General features: G+C 49.7%; 1 protein-coding gene across 1 annotated transcript; it reads right to left on the reverse strand.

The window, feature by feature from the left end:
* Nucleotides 1-2,183: 2,183 nt before the first annotated feature.
* Nucleotides 2,184-14,761, reverse strand: LOC127202883 (2'-5'-oligoadenylate synthase-like protein 2). Its single transcript, XM_051161693.1, is given in 8 exon segments — nt 2,184-2,913; nt 2,915-2,986; nt 5,117-5,258; nt 6,164-6,405; nt 10,561-10,636; nt 10,638-10,728; nt 11,624-11,912; nt 14,320-14,761. Coding segments are annotated over 8 exon segments (1,509 nt in total). The 5' UTR covers nt 14,518-14,761; the 3' UTR covers nt 2,184-2,514.
* Nucleotides 14,762-17,284: the final 2,523 nt, after the last annotated feature.

Genomic DNA, 17,284 nt, shown 5'->3' on the forward strand with positions numbered 1-17,284 from the left:
ATCCCCCAAGGGCCTGCCCTGGTCCCTCTTCCTCTACATTGTTAATGTTTTTTAAAATTATCTGTGTTACCTGTATTATCTGTAGGCCCGGCTAGCAATCAATCAAGACACAGACACTTGTTGTATTTTAAAATAGCCTTGGTTAACCTGGGGCAGGCCAGATCTCAATCCTCTAAACTACCTCACATGGTGGGACAGGCATGGGGTCCTTGTCGCAATCCCATGCCATCTGCTTCTAATAACTTCTATCAAGCTACCCCCCCCCCCCCATCCATAATCCCAAATACTTGCTAATGCTCTTCATCTGGGCCGGATTCTCCATCCACGCCGCCAGCCATGTGCTTCTCCTCCAGCTAACCCATGGCGGCCTTCCTCTCCTCCCTTCAGGTCTCCTTTCTCTTCTTGGCAGTCCTTCTTCTTCCCAGAATTCCTCTCTCTCTAAGCCCCACCTATCTCCTCTGCCCTGCCCAGGTGGGATGGCTTTTTATTAAGCAAATGTAAGTCACAGAGTAAGTAGTAATTAGCATCAAAATACATCAGACCATCCCCCAATATCACATAACTTCCTATATTCTTTTTGTTTATTTGCTTGTTTGTTTGCTTTTTGGTTTTCCAAGACAGGGTCTCTCTGTATAGCCCTGGCTGTCCTGGACTAGCCTTGTAGACCAGGCTGGCCTGGAACTCAGAGATCCACCTGCCTCTGCCTCCTGAGCGCTGGGACTAAAGGCGCGTGCCACCACCGCCTGGCTAAAATCCTAAACTCTAGGCTTTTTTTCCTTTCTGTAAAACATAGAAAGGTTGTTATTTCTACTAGCCCACCCAACTCCAAGTAAGCTGTGACGATAGTCAAATGACATTGTCTGTGGAGACTTTTGGTATAAAGCCCACGAGTGGGAGTCTGCATGTGTTGAGGGGCGGGTGAGAGAACTGAGCTGCTGAAACAGAAGGCCGCAGGGCAGGAAAGATGTCCACTTCAATTTATTCAGCGACGTCAGGATGATGAAAAGTCATGGAAAATCTGGGAGGAAAGAGGGACAAACAACTTCTGAGCCTTTCTCCCTGGGCCTGAGGTAGGCTTTGGCTTGTGTGTCCTACTGTGCGTGGCTCTATTCTGTGGGCTAATGGCTCTCTTTCTGTATTCAAGTATGGGCTTAGTGTGGATCTAGTCCTGGCTGTTTAGCATCTTTCAATCCTGACTGTACCAGAAGTTTACTGTGCCGAGGCCCACGGTCCAAGATTGAGGTATGTGATTGGCTAAGGCTAGCCAATGGGTGGAGTCTACTCTCATCACCTTTGACCGAGTAGGTTAGACAGACCATGTCTTCAGAGATTGACACGTGGGCTTGGGGCACCTGAAACTATGTGGACTCTAAAACGGCCTCAGGGGGTTGGGGATTTAGCTCAGTGGTAGAGCATTTGCCTAGCAAGCGCAAGGCCCTGGGTTCGGTCCTCAGCTCTGGAAAATAAATAAATAAATAAATAAATATGGCCTCAGATCTGATAAAGACAATACAGAAGGCTTCAGAGCCATTCTTTGATTCATTCATTTATTCAGCAAGCACATGTTAAATATTTGCACTGGATTGGTACCATTCTAGACCACAAGGCCCAAGGCATACGGCATTAAGAAAAAAAAAAATCAAGTATCATTAGACAAGGGAGACAGATTTAGCAAAACTACATGATTTAAGATCCAGCGTACTTTCAAGGAAGCCTAAAGTAGATGAAGGGAGAGGGTAGAAGCACAAGATGGCGTCGCCGGCTGCCCCGGTCGTATAATAGTCCGTCTTCGAATGCGAGCGTGCATGGGAACGGTGTGGGAGGCTTGGGCAGACACTGACTGCAGAGCCTCACTGGAGTGTCCGGCTCAGCTCATTTTCCTCTCAAAGAGGTTCCGGAGTGATGGCGACCCTCTCAATCTCAGGTCCATATTTGTTAGAGAGTCAGTGATTTACGAGTCTGAGTCTCGACAGATGAAAACACGAGCCGGTGGGGCGCGGGGGGGGGGGTGGGGAGAAGGATAGTTAATGGAGTTGGCACTCGGCATTCAGTGCGAGTGCTGAGCGTTCGGGGTCTCTGGTGTGTTTTGAGTGGGGGAGGGGAGTAAGTAGGGCTCAGCTTGATTATAGAAAAAAGGACTTTAAATATTAAGAAAAGAAATTTAAGCCGGGCGTGGTGGCGCATGCCTTTAATCCCAGCACTTGGGAGGCAGAGGCAGGCAGATCACTGTGAGTTCGAGGCCAGCCTGGTCTACAACCAGTCCAGGACAGCCAAGGCTACACAGAGAAACCCTGTCTCGAAAAACCAAAAAGGAAAAAAGAAAAAAAAAAAAAAAAAAGGAAAAGAAATTTAGAACTTCATTCTGTTTGTATGGGAAGGCACAGGAGGGTTTTGAGCAGGAGGCTATGTTAATATTTAGGCTACAGAAAGCACACAGAGTCAGGGGATGGCGACGAGGCGGGGAAGTAAAAGCCAGTGGGGGTTGACACCACGAACAGCCAGACTAGAAGTCGGTTACCCTATGGCGAGCTGGATGGTGTCACAGTCTTCGATCTGCAGATCTGCAAGACTGCAATCCTCTTCCAGCTCCTCGCCGTCCAGCATCAGGACCTGGTCCTCTATACGAGGGCCCCCACCATCTTCGATTTTCTCTTTCAGGTCCTCAATGGTAGCATCAGGGTCGATGGCATACGGCTTGCTCCGGCCACCGGGATACTCCACAAAGACCTGGATCTCAGGAGAGAAGGTCTCCAGCACCCGGATGTTCACTTTAGAGAATATTCCGTAATCTGCTAGGGTCTTCCGGCTGCTGAGCAGCTGCCTCTCTCCTCCTGGCTCCTGGAAAGAGATGCGCAAGTCCCCGCAGAGGTCATTTGTCCTCTTGATCTCTGCTTTCATCTTCCAGATGGGGCTTGTAGGGGTTTGTCCAGAGCCTCCGCGTTTTTTTTCCTGTCTGTTTCACTGTCACCTGAATGTCCCTTGCTCGCTGCAAGAGAGGGAAGAGAGAGACCCGGCATCTGTGTCGTGAGAACGGTTGTCTACAGAGCTTCCCTCTTCTAACTCCTCATGTCATTTACAATCTACCGAGACAAACTGAGAGATGCTATAAGTAATTACATGAGACCGACAGGTAAGTGGCTTGGCCGCTCTGGTTTTGGAGTACCACCAAGTCACACTGTTCTCCTCAGCTCACCCGAACTACAGCAGCAACTGGTTTATAAGCGACACTCTTCCCGTCTTGGGTAATTCAGAATCCTCACCGTCCCGGGCACACACAACAGTGTCGCGTTTACGGAAGCCTGGGGATTGCAGCGACGGAAGTTAAAGTTTTTACCTGGCCTTAGAATGGTTGTTCAAGGGCACTCGCTGTCACAGCAAAAGCCTGGGGGTGTGCTAAAATTTCTGCCACAGGGTCCTGGTTCTAGACATTAAAATACTTCTTTGAATTCGGACATATTTGCTGAAAAGATGGCTTGGCTCTGGAGTGGTTTCCTAGTAGGTTGAATGCGATATCCCTCATAGCCTTGGGCCCCCCGTTGGTGGGACTGCTTAGAAGGCGTGGCCTTACAGGAGGCTTGGCTTCCTGTTGCTGTTAAAGATGTGAGCTCCACCCACCATGCCCGCCTTCTGCCACTCTTCGCTGCCAGGATGAAAGACTCTTATTCCCCGTGGGACTGGGAGCGCAAATGAACCCTTCCTTCTATCAGTTGCCCTGGTCATGCTGCTGTATCACAGCAACAGGAAAGTAACAGGAATAGGCTTTAGTCTCGTGTCCGCTTAGCACGGCCCTAGCATCTGTCCTTCGAGCTGCGGTAATTAACATCGCTCCACGTGACGCTCAGAAGCGCCCTGATACAGAGTCCATGTTACATGGTGGTGCTGTACGGGTCTGTTTGTGTGACCAGGGAGTGGCCTGTATGTAAAGGAATAACCCACCGAAAACCTAGCTTAAGTTAAAGTGAAAATACACGGAGACTTGGCACATTCTTCTGAGTGTGAACTCTGTTTACCAAAGGGAGGCAAGAGGTCGGCTAATGGATGCCTGGGAGATGGAATTTCTGAGAAATGTGGAGGATGGGATGGAGGGAGAGACTGGTGGTTTGAATAAAAATGGCCCCTGTAGGCCCATAGGGAATGGTGCTATTAGGAAGTATGACCTTGTTGGCCTTGCCGGAAGAAATGTGTCGCAGTGGGGGTGGGCTTTGAGGTCTCAGAAACTCAAGTGAGTTCTCTGCTGTCTGTGGACCCCGAGGTAGAACTCTCAGCTCCTCCAGCACCGTGTCTGCCTGTACACTGCCATACTTCCCGCTAAACCTCTGAACTGTAAGCCAGCCCCAATTAAATGGTTTCCTCCGTAAGAGTTGCCGTGGTCATAGCATCTCTTCACAGAAATAGAACCCCTGACTTAGAGACTTAGGTAGGTTGTTTCTGTTGTGTTTTTCCTTGCTTTCCAAGAGTCCCCTTTGGAGACATTCTCAGCCATGGGACTTGATAGCCAGATGACAGGCCCCTGTCAGGCCCTATCTCTGTTTGCCTTGCTGTGGGGGCCAACTCTGAGGACAGATTATGAATTTTCCTGCAGAAGACGAAGGGCAGGTGAAGGGGGCAGGATCCATGTGGGTTTGGCAGGTTGGGGAAATAGCTTCCTCAGGGAGTCCCTAACTCCAGTCCTTGCGTTTGAACACTGGATTCTAACTTGGCGCCCGGGTCCAAGACCCCTGGAAGGCTGCACACAGGAAGGCTACACGGCTGGCTTATTGTCTTTAGTGGGTTGTAGGAGTCTCACTTAATTAAAAAAGAAAAAACCAAAACAAAAATGTATTACATTTAGTATTTCAATAGCAAGAAACCATACTTTGAGGACCCAGTGAATGGGGGAAATATTACTCTAAAGGAGATGTAAATTCCTTGACTGTCCCTGAATTGACTCCTGAGCAGGGCAGTTTGCCTGCCCATCTGCCTTACAGGTGAAGGGACTGAGGCCTAGACCTTTCTAGATGGAAATTTGGCTGCGATACCTAAATATGTTGTTGCCTGTGCTTATGGGTGCTGTGGGCTGAGCTACAGATGGTCTCAATGAGTGTTAGTGTGAGGTCTGTGAGCTAGAGCGCCATACCGGTACATTCCAGCCCCCGCTGGGGTCTTCAGGAAAGCAACAGGGCTGACGCAGGCAATATGTAGCTTCTTCGGCCACCAGGTCCCATCCGTTTCTACTTCCTAGGTTGTTGGTAGGGTCACTTGGGTCTAGGATGATTGGCCTGGGGGAGAAAATGGAAGTAGACTCCTGTTATGGGCAGGATTCTGGCCTCTGGCATTTGTGTCTGTGGAATTGTAAAGCTCATGGCAAATTGTCATGTGATGCTGGCCCTGGGGACAGGGTCATCCCCCAACAACCTCCACTGTTTCAGACCCAAACATGTGTCTCAATCTCAAAGTGTTCTCCTAAGACTCTTTGTCTCAGATCAGGCTGAGGGGGTCATCATGGTCACCTGTCCCATTCCCCTTTCCCTGCGCTGTAAGGAGATGATGGAAAAGCAAAACAAACAAACAAACAAACAAAAAAACCCTTTTACTCTTTAAAAAAAAAGTCATTGTGACCTTGAGACCAGCTGGAAGGGGAACCGGTTTTTTGTCCTGAAGAGGCGACTGTTGTTTATCCCGTGCTACGGAGGGAACAGAAAGCTGGAAGTACAGCCATGGGTCAGGCATGAGGAGTTCATGCGTGGAAAGATTGATTGGGAACTCCAGCTAACTGCCTCAGTGTCCCTAAGTGACATCTGCAGGGCGTTGTACGTGCCTGGGCTTTGAAGCTGCTGCCTTTCCTGCTCCCCCACTCAGGCTAGTCCTGTCCTCTCTGTTGGCTTTGATGATAATCTGCTACCAGCTGCTACTCTCCATCCAACACTTGCTACCTTTTATTTTTATTTTTATTTTTCACTTCTGCTTGCTAGCCAGGCGGTGGTGGTGCATGCCTTTAATCTCAGCACTCTGGAGGCAGAGGCAGGCGGATCTCTGTGAGATCGAGGCCAGCCTGGTACACAAAGCAAGTCCAGGACAACAAAGGCTACACAGAGAAACCCTGGCCCGAAAAACAAAAACAAAACAAACTTCTGCTTGCTACCACCCATCTGTTTCCCTTCGCCCACCGTCTCCCTTCAGCCACCTGTTTCCCTTCAGCTGTTCTTTGAGAAAGTTTCTGACGACCTCATTTTTGAAATCATAGTACTTGGTCCAGAATATGCAGATGTTTTGGTAGTCCCTGAGGAGCTTCATCACGGCTACAAACCCTTCATCCAAATTGAAGTTTTCACTGCTCTTTGTCCCCTCTTCCCAGGCATAGATGGTCAGTAGCTCCAGGGAGTACTTTGAAGGCAATGGCACCCTTCTATATTTACGTCTCAGGTACTGGAGAAAGCAGGGAATGAAGGAAGAGTGGGAGAGAGAGGGAGGGAGGGAGGGAGGGAAAGACAGAGGGAGGGAAAGACAGAGGGAGGGAAAGACAGAGAGAGGGAGGGAAAGACAGAGGGAGGGAAAGATAGACAGAGGGAGGGAGGGAGGGAGGGAAAGACAGCGGGAGGGAGGGAGGGAGGGAGGGAAAGATGGAGGGAGGGAGGGAGGGAAAGACAGAGGGAGGGAGGGAGGAGAGGGAAAGACAGAGGGAGGGAAAGACAGGGAGGGAGGGAGCGAGGGAAAGACGGCGGGAGGGAGGGAGGGAGGGAGGGAGGGAGGGAAGGGGAGGAGGGAGGGAGAGAGAAAAGAACATGGTGTGATTGATGCTCTAGGAACTTTGGGTTCTCCTGTTGCTTTCTGTGGCACAGCATGAATTGGTGAGCCTAGATGACTGGGGTTTTCTGTGGGCCATTTGCATGTCGACCCATGGTTTCCAGTCAGAATGGAGAAGGCAGTGTGGTATATCTGGGACTCTATACCTGTATACAACCTGTTTTGATATTATCCACCTCACCCCACCCACCTCCTCACCCCACTCCTCTTCCTCCTCCTCTTTTTTCTTTTCCTTGTATCCCATGGAGTCCAGTTGGAGCTTTCCTCAAGTTCATGAGTGTGGTGCCCTGTCAGGAGCCACACCCCGAGGAAAATCTCTCTCTGGGGCCAGTAGCTCTCAGCTCTCCCCTACTGATGTTGGATGCTGTGCAGGTCGCAGGTCTCAGACAGACAGCCGAAGCTGCTGCAGGTGATGAGCAGTGAGGCCGTCGTGCCTGTGAGACGCTGCTCTGCAGCCATCTTCCCTGATCGCTGCCTCTTGGACTCCTTCTACCTCCTCTTTCTCAATGTTTCCCCAGCCTTGTAGACAGGAGTGATGGAGGTGGCCCACAGGTGTTGGGAACATAGGTATGTACAGCATGCCGGGCTCCCTGTGATTTTGTCTTGTGTGTGTTTGTCTGTGTGTGTGTGTGTTTGTCTGTGTTTGTGTGTGTGTCTGTGTTTGTCTGTGTGTCTCTGTATGTATGTCTGTGTGTGTGTGTCTGTGTGTGTTGTGTTTGTCTGTGTGTGTGTCTGTGTGTATGTCTGCTGTGTGTGTGGTGTGTTTGTGTCTGTGTTTGTCTGTGTGGTGTATTTGTGTGTGTGTGTGTGTGTGTGTGTGTTTGTCTGTGTTTGTGTGTGTGTCTGTGTTTGTCTGTGTGTCTCTGTATGTATGTCTGTGTGTGTGTGTCTGTGTGTGTTGTGTTTGTCTGTGTGTGTATATGTCTGTGTGTGTGTCTGTGTGTATGTCTGCTGTGTGTGTGGTGTGTTTGTGTCTGTGTTTGTCTGTGTGGTGTATTTGTGTGTGTGTGTGTGTGTGTGTGTATGCTTGTGTTACATGTGGAGATTACAGGCCAACCTTGGGTGTCAGTCATGATCTTCTCCCTGGAAGCACCAGTTTTGGTATAAGAATAAATGAGAGCCAAGGGCTAGGGCTGTGGCTGGGTGGCCAAGTGCTTATCCAGCCTGAATAAGGCCCTGGGTTCAATCCCTCAGGTCTTAAAAGGGAAGCCAATCGAGTGCAATAGAGCAGACAGCTCAGAATTAGCTCCTGTTAGATTTGTGGATGTCATGCTTTTAACAAAGTGTTTCAGTTCTGTAGGAAAAGGGTGCATAATTCAAAATGTGGTGTCCAATGTGTTAGTCATTTGGAAGGAAGTAAAGGTGTTGCCAAAGTCATACCATATACAAGAAGAAATTAAAAATGGAGGTAAGCACATATTAAACATACCATAAGAAAAATTAGGTGGTTAGAAATCTCTCCCTCTCCCACACATACACACACATGCAAACATAGTAAGTCCACTTGGAGTTGCCCTTATGAGCATGGATGTAGCTTATCCCCACACTGATATGTACACACATGCACACACACACAAATTTTTATCTTTTTTTAAAAATACATTTTTGATGCTGTTTGAAATTTTCAACAGCATGAAATGGTGGGTCCATTGTAGTATTTAAATAGCTGTATTATTTTTGCTATGGGGAGAGGGAGAGGAAGAGGGAGAGGGAGAGAGAGAGAGACAGAGAGAGACAGAGAGAGAGAGAGAGAGAGAGAGAGAGTCCAGATAAGTAACTGAGGTCTATTAAAGAAGACCAGGAATATTCATCTGCAGAAATTTGAGCCAGGGAGGTGGCTCAGTGGGTAAAACATCCCCAGAAGTCACATAAATGCTGGGTGGGTGCCACGCACACCTATAATCCCAGTACTTGTGAGGCAGAGACTGGGGCTCCCTGGAGCAAGCCAGCTAGTTAGACAGTCATGTAGATAAGTCTAGGGTCAACTGAAAGAACTTGTTCCAGTATACACAGAAGAGGTTGAGGAAGAAAATCAACCTGAGACTAATACACACAGACACTCAGACACACAAACACAGAACACACAGATACATACATACATACATACATACATACAAACACACACAAGCACACACACTTATACACATACTTTGCATACAAAAAAGAAATCACTATGTTCCTTTTTTTTTTTTTTTTTTTTTCATGATAGGGCCTCTGTGTAGCCTTGGCTGTCCTGGACTTGCTTTGTAGACTAGGCTGGCCTCGAACTCACAGCGATCCATCTGCCTCTGCCTCCCAAGTGCTCCTCTTATGTATATATGTGTGTCTCTGAGTGGGTATGTGCATGTGAGTGCAGTGCTTGCAGAAGCCAGAAGAGGGAGTTAGATTCCTTGGAGCTGGAGTGACAGTGGTTGTGGGCTGTCCCAGGTGGGTCCTGGGAACTGAACTTGGGTCTGGTGCAATAGCACTAGGTGCTCTAGACTGCAGAGCCATCCCTCTAGTGCACTGTGCTCTTAAAGGTGGCCTAGTCAGAGCCAGCAGGTGAACAGTGGATGGATGAAATGGATGAAGACGTTTGCAGCACAGGTGGGGAGGAGGGTAAACACCTGCGGCTAATGAGGTCCTACAGTTGATGGGGAAAAGGCAAAGTGTGCAAGTGGCCTAAGCAGACAGTGCGCTCACATTGGACTCCAAAGGTCAGCAGCAGATGTGTTTGTTTAAAGGGTGGACCAAAATGCAGTGGGATGGCAAGATGCCAGTTGCCCAACAGCCGAGTAGGAGCTGTGCGGACATGGACAGAAACGAAACTTGAAAGAGAAGCCCCTGAGGTGTTGCTGCGTTATCCCCGGACTGCACATGGAACCTTCCCTTCTTCCTCAGGTGTTTTTCAGCATTGCTTTGCTTTTCTGATGATCCCTTCGCAATGTTCAGATAACCAGAAACACTGTTGTGAAGAAGCTCTCCTGTGACCACTCGTGAGCACGAATTCTCGAGCTGGGCACTCTCGTTCCAACCTCAGGTCTAAGCCGGGCAGTGATGGTGCATGCCTTTAATCCCAGCACTTGGGAGGCAGAGGTAGGCAGATTGCTGTGAGTTTGAGGCCAGCCTGGTCTACAAAGCAGGTTCAGGACAGCCAAGGCTACACAGAGAAATCCTGTCTTGAAGAACAAACAAACAAAAACAAACAAAAGGGGAAACCTCAGCTCTAGTTTAATCTTTCAGCCTCGGTTTTCTCATCTCCAAAGTGAGGGTGGTGACACACCTAATAGGAAGCAGCTGGAGAGACTGAACGGTGTGTGTGTGTGTGTGTGTGTGTGTGTGTGTGTGTGTGTGTGTGTGTGAGAGAGAGAGAGAGAGAGAGATGTGGCCTGTATAGCCTAGATCTAGACCTAATTAGAACGTCACAATGCTCATTTTATCATTGTCATCAGTAGGCACTTAATTGCCTTTGGGGAAGGTGTCCATTGGAAGCAGGAGGCTCTAAGCCAGACACAAACACTGTCACCAAGGATAATGCCTGGCTCTGATACTGCCCAGTGCACTGCAGGTCATGACTAGCTCCCAGCTTTGATGTCATTCGCGGTATAGTCTGCCTCTCATCCACTTTTCTCATCCCCCCTCCATGTCTCCCGGTGGTGCTGAGGACTGACCCCAGAGCCTTGGGCAACCTTGCCAAGGAGACCACGCACCTCCAGCCCGGGTTGAAAACAACCGTGCAGGGCTGTGCCCGCCCCTCCCTCCCTCTTCTCCCAGCCCCCCTCTTCTCCCAGCCCTCACCTGCAGGTGCCAGAACTTCACCAGCCGCAGGAGGTTCTTCAGTTTAACTGGGCGGCTTTTCACAAAATGCCTCTGCAAAGCTTGGAGAGAATTCCCCGGGGTAGCCGTTACTCCTTATTAGAGTTTCATAGATCTCTGGTGCTGGCTTCGAGTCTCGGGAAAGGGACCCTGGGAGGGGAAACTTATCTGGTTAGGAAACTGCACCGTGTGAGATGGGAAAGGGGAAAATCTCCCTCCCTTCGCCCTTCAACCCCGCGCCCCCCTCCCTTCCTCCTTTCTTCTCTTTCTTGACAGGTTCTCTCTGGGTATCCCAGGCTGCCATTAGGCGCGTGATCTGCCTGCCTCAGCTTCCTGAGGAATCGGGTCACAGTCATCCGCCCCCATTCCTTCCTTACCCCCCCCCCCCCCCACCAAAACTAAATCGACAGAGGCTTAGATGGCGCTGGGGTCATGAAATCCTCAGGTCAGCTCCATAAAGGAGGTAAATGGAAAGGCAACATGGGAAATTGGGCAAATATTACCAGTTCCTCTGACTCTACGAAGCTAGTATGCTCAGTTGGGAGGCGCTAAGTTGCTGGCCCAAGGTAGTACAAGCCGTAAAACGGGAAGATATGAGTGCCTTGTTCTGTTTTATTTATTTATTTATGTGTTATTTTTATTTTATTTGAGACATAGTTGTCTCTGTAGCCCTGGCTGTCCTGGAACTCACTCTGCAGACTGGTCTGGTCTCCAACTTAGAAATCCCCTTGTGATGGGATTAAAGGCGTGCGCCACCACTGCCTTGTTTTAAAAGATGATTCTAACCCAGTTCCATTGGACTTCAAAGACCTTGGAATGTTTGCTTGACCTGGTGTTTTCCAGAGGATGGGTAAGAATTCATTGTTTATGACGAATCCCCTTTGCCCACCCAACACTGGGGCATGGGGACCCACGCAGGCCTATGGGAGGGTCTACTCTTCACAGTGTATCTCCAGCTCCATTTCTATAGGACTCCCTCTAAACCCTCCCAGGAGGAGCAGACCCTGGAATTATTTCCCTGAAGTGGAACTACCACTGACCTTACCCAAAGCATCATAAGCCGGGAGAATATCCATCAGAATGACGTCATCACTCTTCTTGGGCTGGACCTGTAAGGTCAGGGAGCGAGGGGTCCTGCTTCCCTCTCTGTGTGTAACCACAGTGATTTTGTAGGCCAGGCTTCTCCCACAGTGAACCAGCTTCTCCTTAATGAAGTTAATGATGGATTCTCGGTTTTCCGCCTGATGTTTGAAGCTGGAGAAGCAGTTTAGGAACAGAACCATGTCCTGGTCTGATCTGTGGTTCAGTGTAGTCCCCTTTCCTGAGGAGCCTCCCTGCAGAAGGTGACAGGGCTAACTTTACCTCTCCTGAGATTTGGTGCTCTGAGGTTGAGAGTTAAGCTAGAGCCATCTGTGGTAAGTTTGCTATACAATCCTTAAAAGAAGCCGGGTGGTGGTGGCACACACCTTTAATCCCAGCACTCGGGAGGCAGAGGCAGGCGGATCGCTGTGAGTTCGAGGCCAGCCTGGTGTGGAGGAATGCTAAATGAATGTATCAATCATCAATAAAGTGCCCTTTAGCCTATCAGCTGGGCAGAAGGACAGGAAGTGGAAGGCGGGACTTCCTGGAGGGGAGGAAAAACGTTTGGCGGTTGGAGAGAAAAAGAGAGGTTTTTGGGACGGTTGGAGGAGGACAGTGGGAACTGGATGTGGACCGGCCCAGGGGTCAAAGAATATATGTCTGTTATAAGGTTTAGAGTAGTTTGTTTAGTTTACAAGTAGATTAGAATCAGTTCAAACTCTGCCCGGCGAAGTGCTGGCAGCTTTAAAGTACGTTTTAGTCTCTCCGTGTCAGTTATTTGCTTTGTAGGCTGAACGGATACAAAATACAGCTTGGTCTACAAAGTGAGTCTAGGACAGGCAAAGCTACACAGAGAGACCCTGTTTCGAAAAAACAAAAAACAACATCAACAAAAGCCGCCACTGGTTCCCATCATGAGGACCTTTGCCTTGGGCATCATAGACGGAGCATCCTTAGTCCAACACCGAGAAGTCCAAATGCCCTGAAATCTCAAATGTTAAAAAAGCAACAACGACAACCTCTTATGTGCACGGGGGGCCCTGCCTGCGTGTATGTCTGTGCACCGCATGTGTGCCTGGTGTCCTCAGAGGCCAGAGGAGAGGGCGTCTGCCCTCTGGAACTAGAGTCCCGGATGGTTGTGAGCCACCATACGAGGCACATCAACCTCAGAACTACATCCCCAGCCCAAGACAAATTACTGTTTGAAAAGCACTATAATGAAACACAATGCTTTGTTTACTAACTAAAAAATGAAGCAAGGTAAGAGTGCATGAATCTCATTATTATAATAACGACGAGTATATGCCACCACGCAGCGTGTTTTATATAAAGGGGGGTTTATTATGGGAGAAGGGGAAGTGGGGAGAGAGAGAGAGGAGGGCGCTCCTGGTGACGGCAAGTGATGTCAGAGGTTGCTAGGCCCCTAAAAGCCAGGTTTGTGGGACCATCTGCATGCTAACATCTCAACCCCTCCCTTGTCCCCCTAGACAGTGCCTCACTATGCAGCCAGGACGGTCCTGGAACTTGTTATGTGGCTCAGGCTTGACAGTCTTAAACTGGTAATCCTCCTGCCTCAACCTCCCCAGTGCTGGGGTTACAGGTGGGGGCCACCACGCCCAGCTCTGGACTTCCCTTTTTGTTGTTGTTTCTTTCAGGTCCTGGAAGTGAAGAAGCAGATACAGTGACTAGACCTAGGAGCTCACAGGCAAGTCAGGGCTTTGGAGGAGTCAGAAGACAAAAGGGACGAAGCTGTATCTCTCGAAGCAGCCATAGGAGCTTCAGTTCCTGTCTGGAAACCTGTTTTGCTAAGAACTCTGCCCGATCTTTGGTTTCAACAGTCTGTCTTAGATTCTTCATGGTCAAACGCACTTTATTTCCCGTCTTAACCTCAGCCGCCATGACTCGGTTCCTGGATAAAGCCTGATTTACTCAAATTAACGCAAGATGTCTTTCAGTTTAGCAAAATGAACAACATCCATGTTTCTGATCCAAACCATCTTGACTGCGGGCCATGTGTTGTAAGTTTGCACTTTGCTGGGAGAAATGAAGGTCCATACATAGAAGTCGAATGAATTACTTACACTGGCCGCCCTGGGACCCCTGTTGCCTTGCTTGGTAGTTGCTAACATGACCATAGCACTGACTTAGGAGAACAACAGGCCCCCCTTTATAACTTCAGAGCTAAATTAGTATTTGGGGTTTTTGTCTTGTTTTAGTTTTAGGTTTTTTTTTTTCTTTTCTCCCAGACAGGGTTTCTCTGCGTAGCCTTGGCTGTCCTGGAACTCATTGTGTAGACCAGGCTGGCCTTGGACTCAGAAATTCGCCTGCCTCTGCCTCCCCGAGTGCTGGGATGAAAGGGGTGCGCCACCACGCCTGGCAGAGTAGTATTTCTTAAGCAAGAAGCAAAGGCACACATTTTGTGGACACTGGCAAGTATGGTCCATTCAGATATCAGAATCCAAAACTATCATTACCGCCCCTGTCTTTCAGCTCTGCAAGGCTAGACTTACACACAGATTCATTTCCTATGCTCTGTCCCATTTGTTGCATATAATAAGTCCGACACTGAGGCTCAGAGGGGAGAAATGGCCCACTACCTCCCAAGGTCACAAACCCCACAGGGCAGAGGTGGGATTTGAACCCAGAACCTTATGTGCTTACCTTTACCACCTTAAGTACTTTGACTTCTTGGTCCAGGAGCAGCTTATCACGGAAGCACTGTTCCCGAAAGAACCTCTCAATTCTCTCCCAGGCGTCCTGCCCTTCCTCTTTCCAGTCCCTCTGGGGCTGAAGGCTGTGCTCCAGGAAGTGGTGCAGCCGGTCTCCAGGGGTCCCATACAGGTCGGGGATTGGATCCATGTCCCCAGGGTCAGCCTGTCCCTTGGAGCTAATCCTCAGTGCTTCAGCTCAACCTTGCTGTTGTCTTCTTGCCTTCTGCTGATAAACAGTGCGTATGCAGAGAGCTGCCTCTGCTCCCAGCGAGGAGAGAGGCTGGGTGACTTCTCCAGGCAGCACTCGGGCCCTCCCTCTCTGCTGGCCTGTCTCTCAGCTCAGCTGCCAGCCAGACTGGAAACAGAAACCAAGCTTTACCAAGAACTGAAAGTGAAACTGCAGGAAGATCCAGTTTCCACTTAAGGAAATCATGGCAAGGGTGGCGAGAGTCTGTCCTCCCACCTGAGCAAGGTTCAGCGGTTTCAGTGGCAGTGATTGGCCACATACTTTTCTGCCCCCGGGTGATCTGGCAGAGGCAAATGCAAATTCCTTTATTTCATTAATTACTACGAGAGTCTTCATACCAGATAGCGTCTCGAGTGACAGAGTAGGTGTGCATGGTTATGCTGAGGGGTCACTGTACGTCACACCCCACATCCCTAACTACGGACCTCAGCCCGTCTCCCCAATGACGCTCGCCTGTGCACGTATCTTAGCTGACGGTCAGGGTCTCGGGTCAGACTCCCCAGCCGCAGGGCAGATCACGGTGGCATCTCTCCCGTGTGTACGGCAGTCCTGGGGACGTGAGGAGCGGCGCTTCGCTCTTGCTTACGGACTGTCTAGTGGAAGGTGTAAGGATCCTCTCTCACGCAGTTTTGTGTCTGGTTGTCTTGAGGAGTCGATGCCACCTGTGTCTGACTATAAGGCACAGCCTTGGGCGTAGTGCAGTTCCCGAGTAAGCTATTTTCACATGTCTAAGAGGCGTTGTTTTGTTTTTGGTTTTGTTATGCTCATCACAAATAGTAAACCGCATATCATATCACACAGTAAGTATGTCTTGTCTTGGTCAGCGTGTCTTCTCTGCTTCCGCTAGCATGGGCAAGAGACCCAGATGAGGTACAGGAACTGGATGTGTCTGCCTCTGGCGTCAGGGTGGCTGACAGCTGTGCAGCGAGCCTGGGGCTTGGCGAAGCCAAAGGGGTCTGGGGTTTATGTAGTTCTTTGTTTTCTCTTTTCGTTATCTAAAGATGTGTGTGTGTGTGTGTGTGTGTGTGTGTGTGTGTGTGTGTGTGTGTTTGCATGTGTGTAGTGCACCACGTGTGTGCAGTGCTGGCAGAGACCAGAAGAGGGCATTAGATCTCCTGAAAGTTACACACTTGTGAGCTGTGATGTGGGTGGTGGGAATTGGACACTTGTCTTCTGCAAGAACAGCCACTTATTATGACTGCTAAGGCAGCTCTCAAGACATTATTATTATTATTATTATTATTATTATTATTATTATTATTATTTATTTATTGGTTTCTTGAGACAGGGTTTCTCTGTGTATCCCTGGCCATCCTAGAACTTTCTCTGTAGACCAGACTAGCCTGAACTCACAGTGATCAGCCTGCCTCTGCCCCCCAAGTGCTGGGATTAAAGGCGTGTACCACCATGCCCGACTATTTAATTTTTAAGTTAACACATTCCCTCATATTCCCTCATGGCCTTTTCATATATACTTGGTTTTAGTTGATCCTCCCCCTCCTGCCCCTCCTGTTCCTCCCTCCTGCCCCTCCTGTCCCTCCCTCCTGTCCCTCCTCCCCTCCTGCCCCTCCTCCCCTCCTGTCCTCCCCTCCTGCCCCTCCTCCTCTTCTTTCCCCTCTTCCCTCTCCTGCCTCCCTCCCTTCCATCCCTCCCTTCCCTCCTCCTGATCCTGCCTCCCTTCCCCTCCTCCCCCCCCTCCCCCTCCTGCCCTCCCTCCTGCCCCTCCCTCCTGCCCCTCCTGTCCCTCTCTCCTGCCCCTCCTCCCCTCCTGCTCCTCCTCCCCTCCTGTCCTTCCCTCTTGCCTCTCCTCCCCCTCCTGCCCCTTCCTCCTCCCCCTCCTCCTTCCCCTCCTTCCCTCCTCCCCCTCCTGCCCCTTCCTCCTCTTCCTTCCCATCCTCCTCCTCCTCCCCCTCCCCCTCCTCCCCTCCTTCCCCTCCTGCCCTCCTGCCCTCCTCCTCCTCCTGCCCCTTCCTCCCCCCCCTCCTCCCCCCTCCTGCCCCTCCTCCCCCTCCTCCCCCCTCCTCCCCCTGGCTCCAGTCTCCATTCTATCATTCCTTTACTAGTGTTCCCCATTCAACTTTCATGAGACTCCTCTTCCCCATGTCAAGGCACCTTGCTTCTTTCCTGGGCTCTGCAGACTCACTCCCCATATCAATGCACAGATGTGACAGTTAGAAGCTAGGATTCACATGTGAGCAAGAATATGCTGTACTTGCTTTCTGAGTCTCAGTTACCTCGCATAAGAAAACAAATTCCTGTTCTGTTTTCTTGCAAATTTTGAATTTTTTTGTTTTTTGCAGTTGAATAAAGTTCTAGTGTGTGTATGCCGTGTACATGCCCATCTGTTGGTAGACATTTAGGCTGCTTCCATTTCCTCCCTGTTGTTGAAAGAGTAATAAAAACCACAGGTGTGCATGTGTTTGTGAGGGGAGATATTGTGCTGGGCTTTTTGTCAACTTCTTAAACCTAGACATGTCTTGGAAGAGGGATTCTTAACTTAAAAAATGCCTCCTGGGAGTGGCCTGTAGGGAAGTCTTAGAGAGAGTGGACTATCTTGGTTAATGACTTGATATGGGAGGGCCCGGCTCACTGTGGGCAGTGTGAGCCCTGGGCAGGCGGGCCTGGGTGCTATGAGAAAGCAGTTGGAACAGGTCAGGTAAGGCAGCCA

Source organism: Acomys russatus, chromosome 19 (genome assembly GCF_903995435.1).
Source record: "Acomys russatus chromosome 19, mAcoRus1.1, whole genome shotgun sequence".
Lineage (NCBI taxonomy): Eukaryota > Metazoa > Chordata > Mammalia > Rodentia > Muridae > Acomys > Acomys russatus.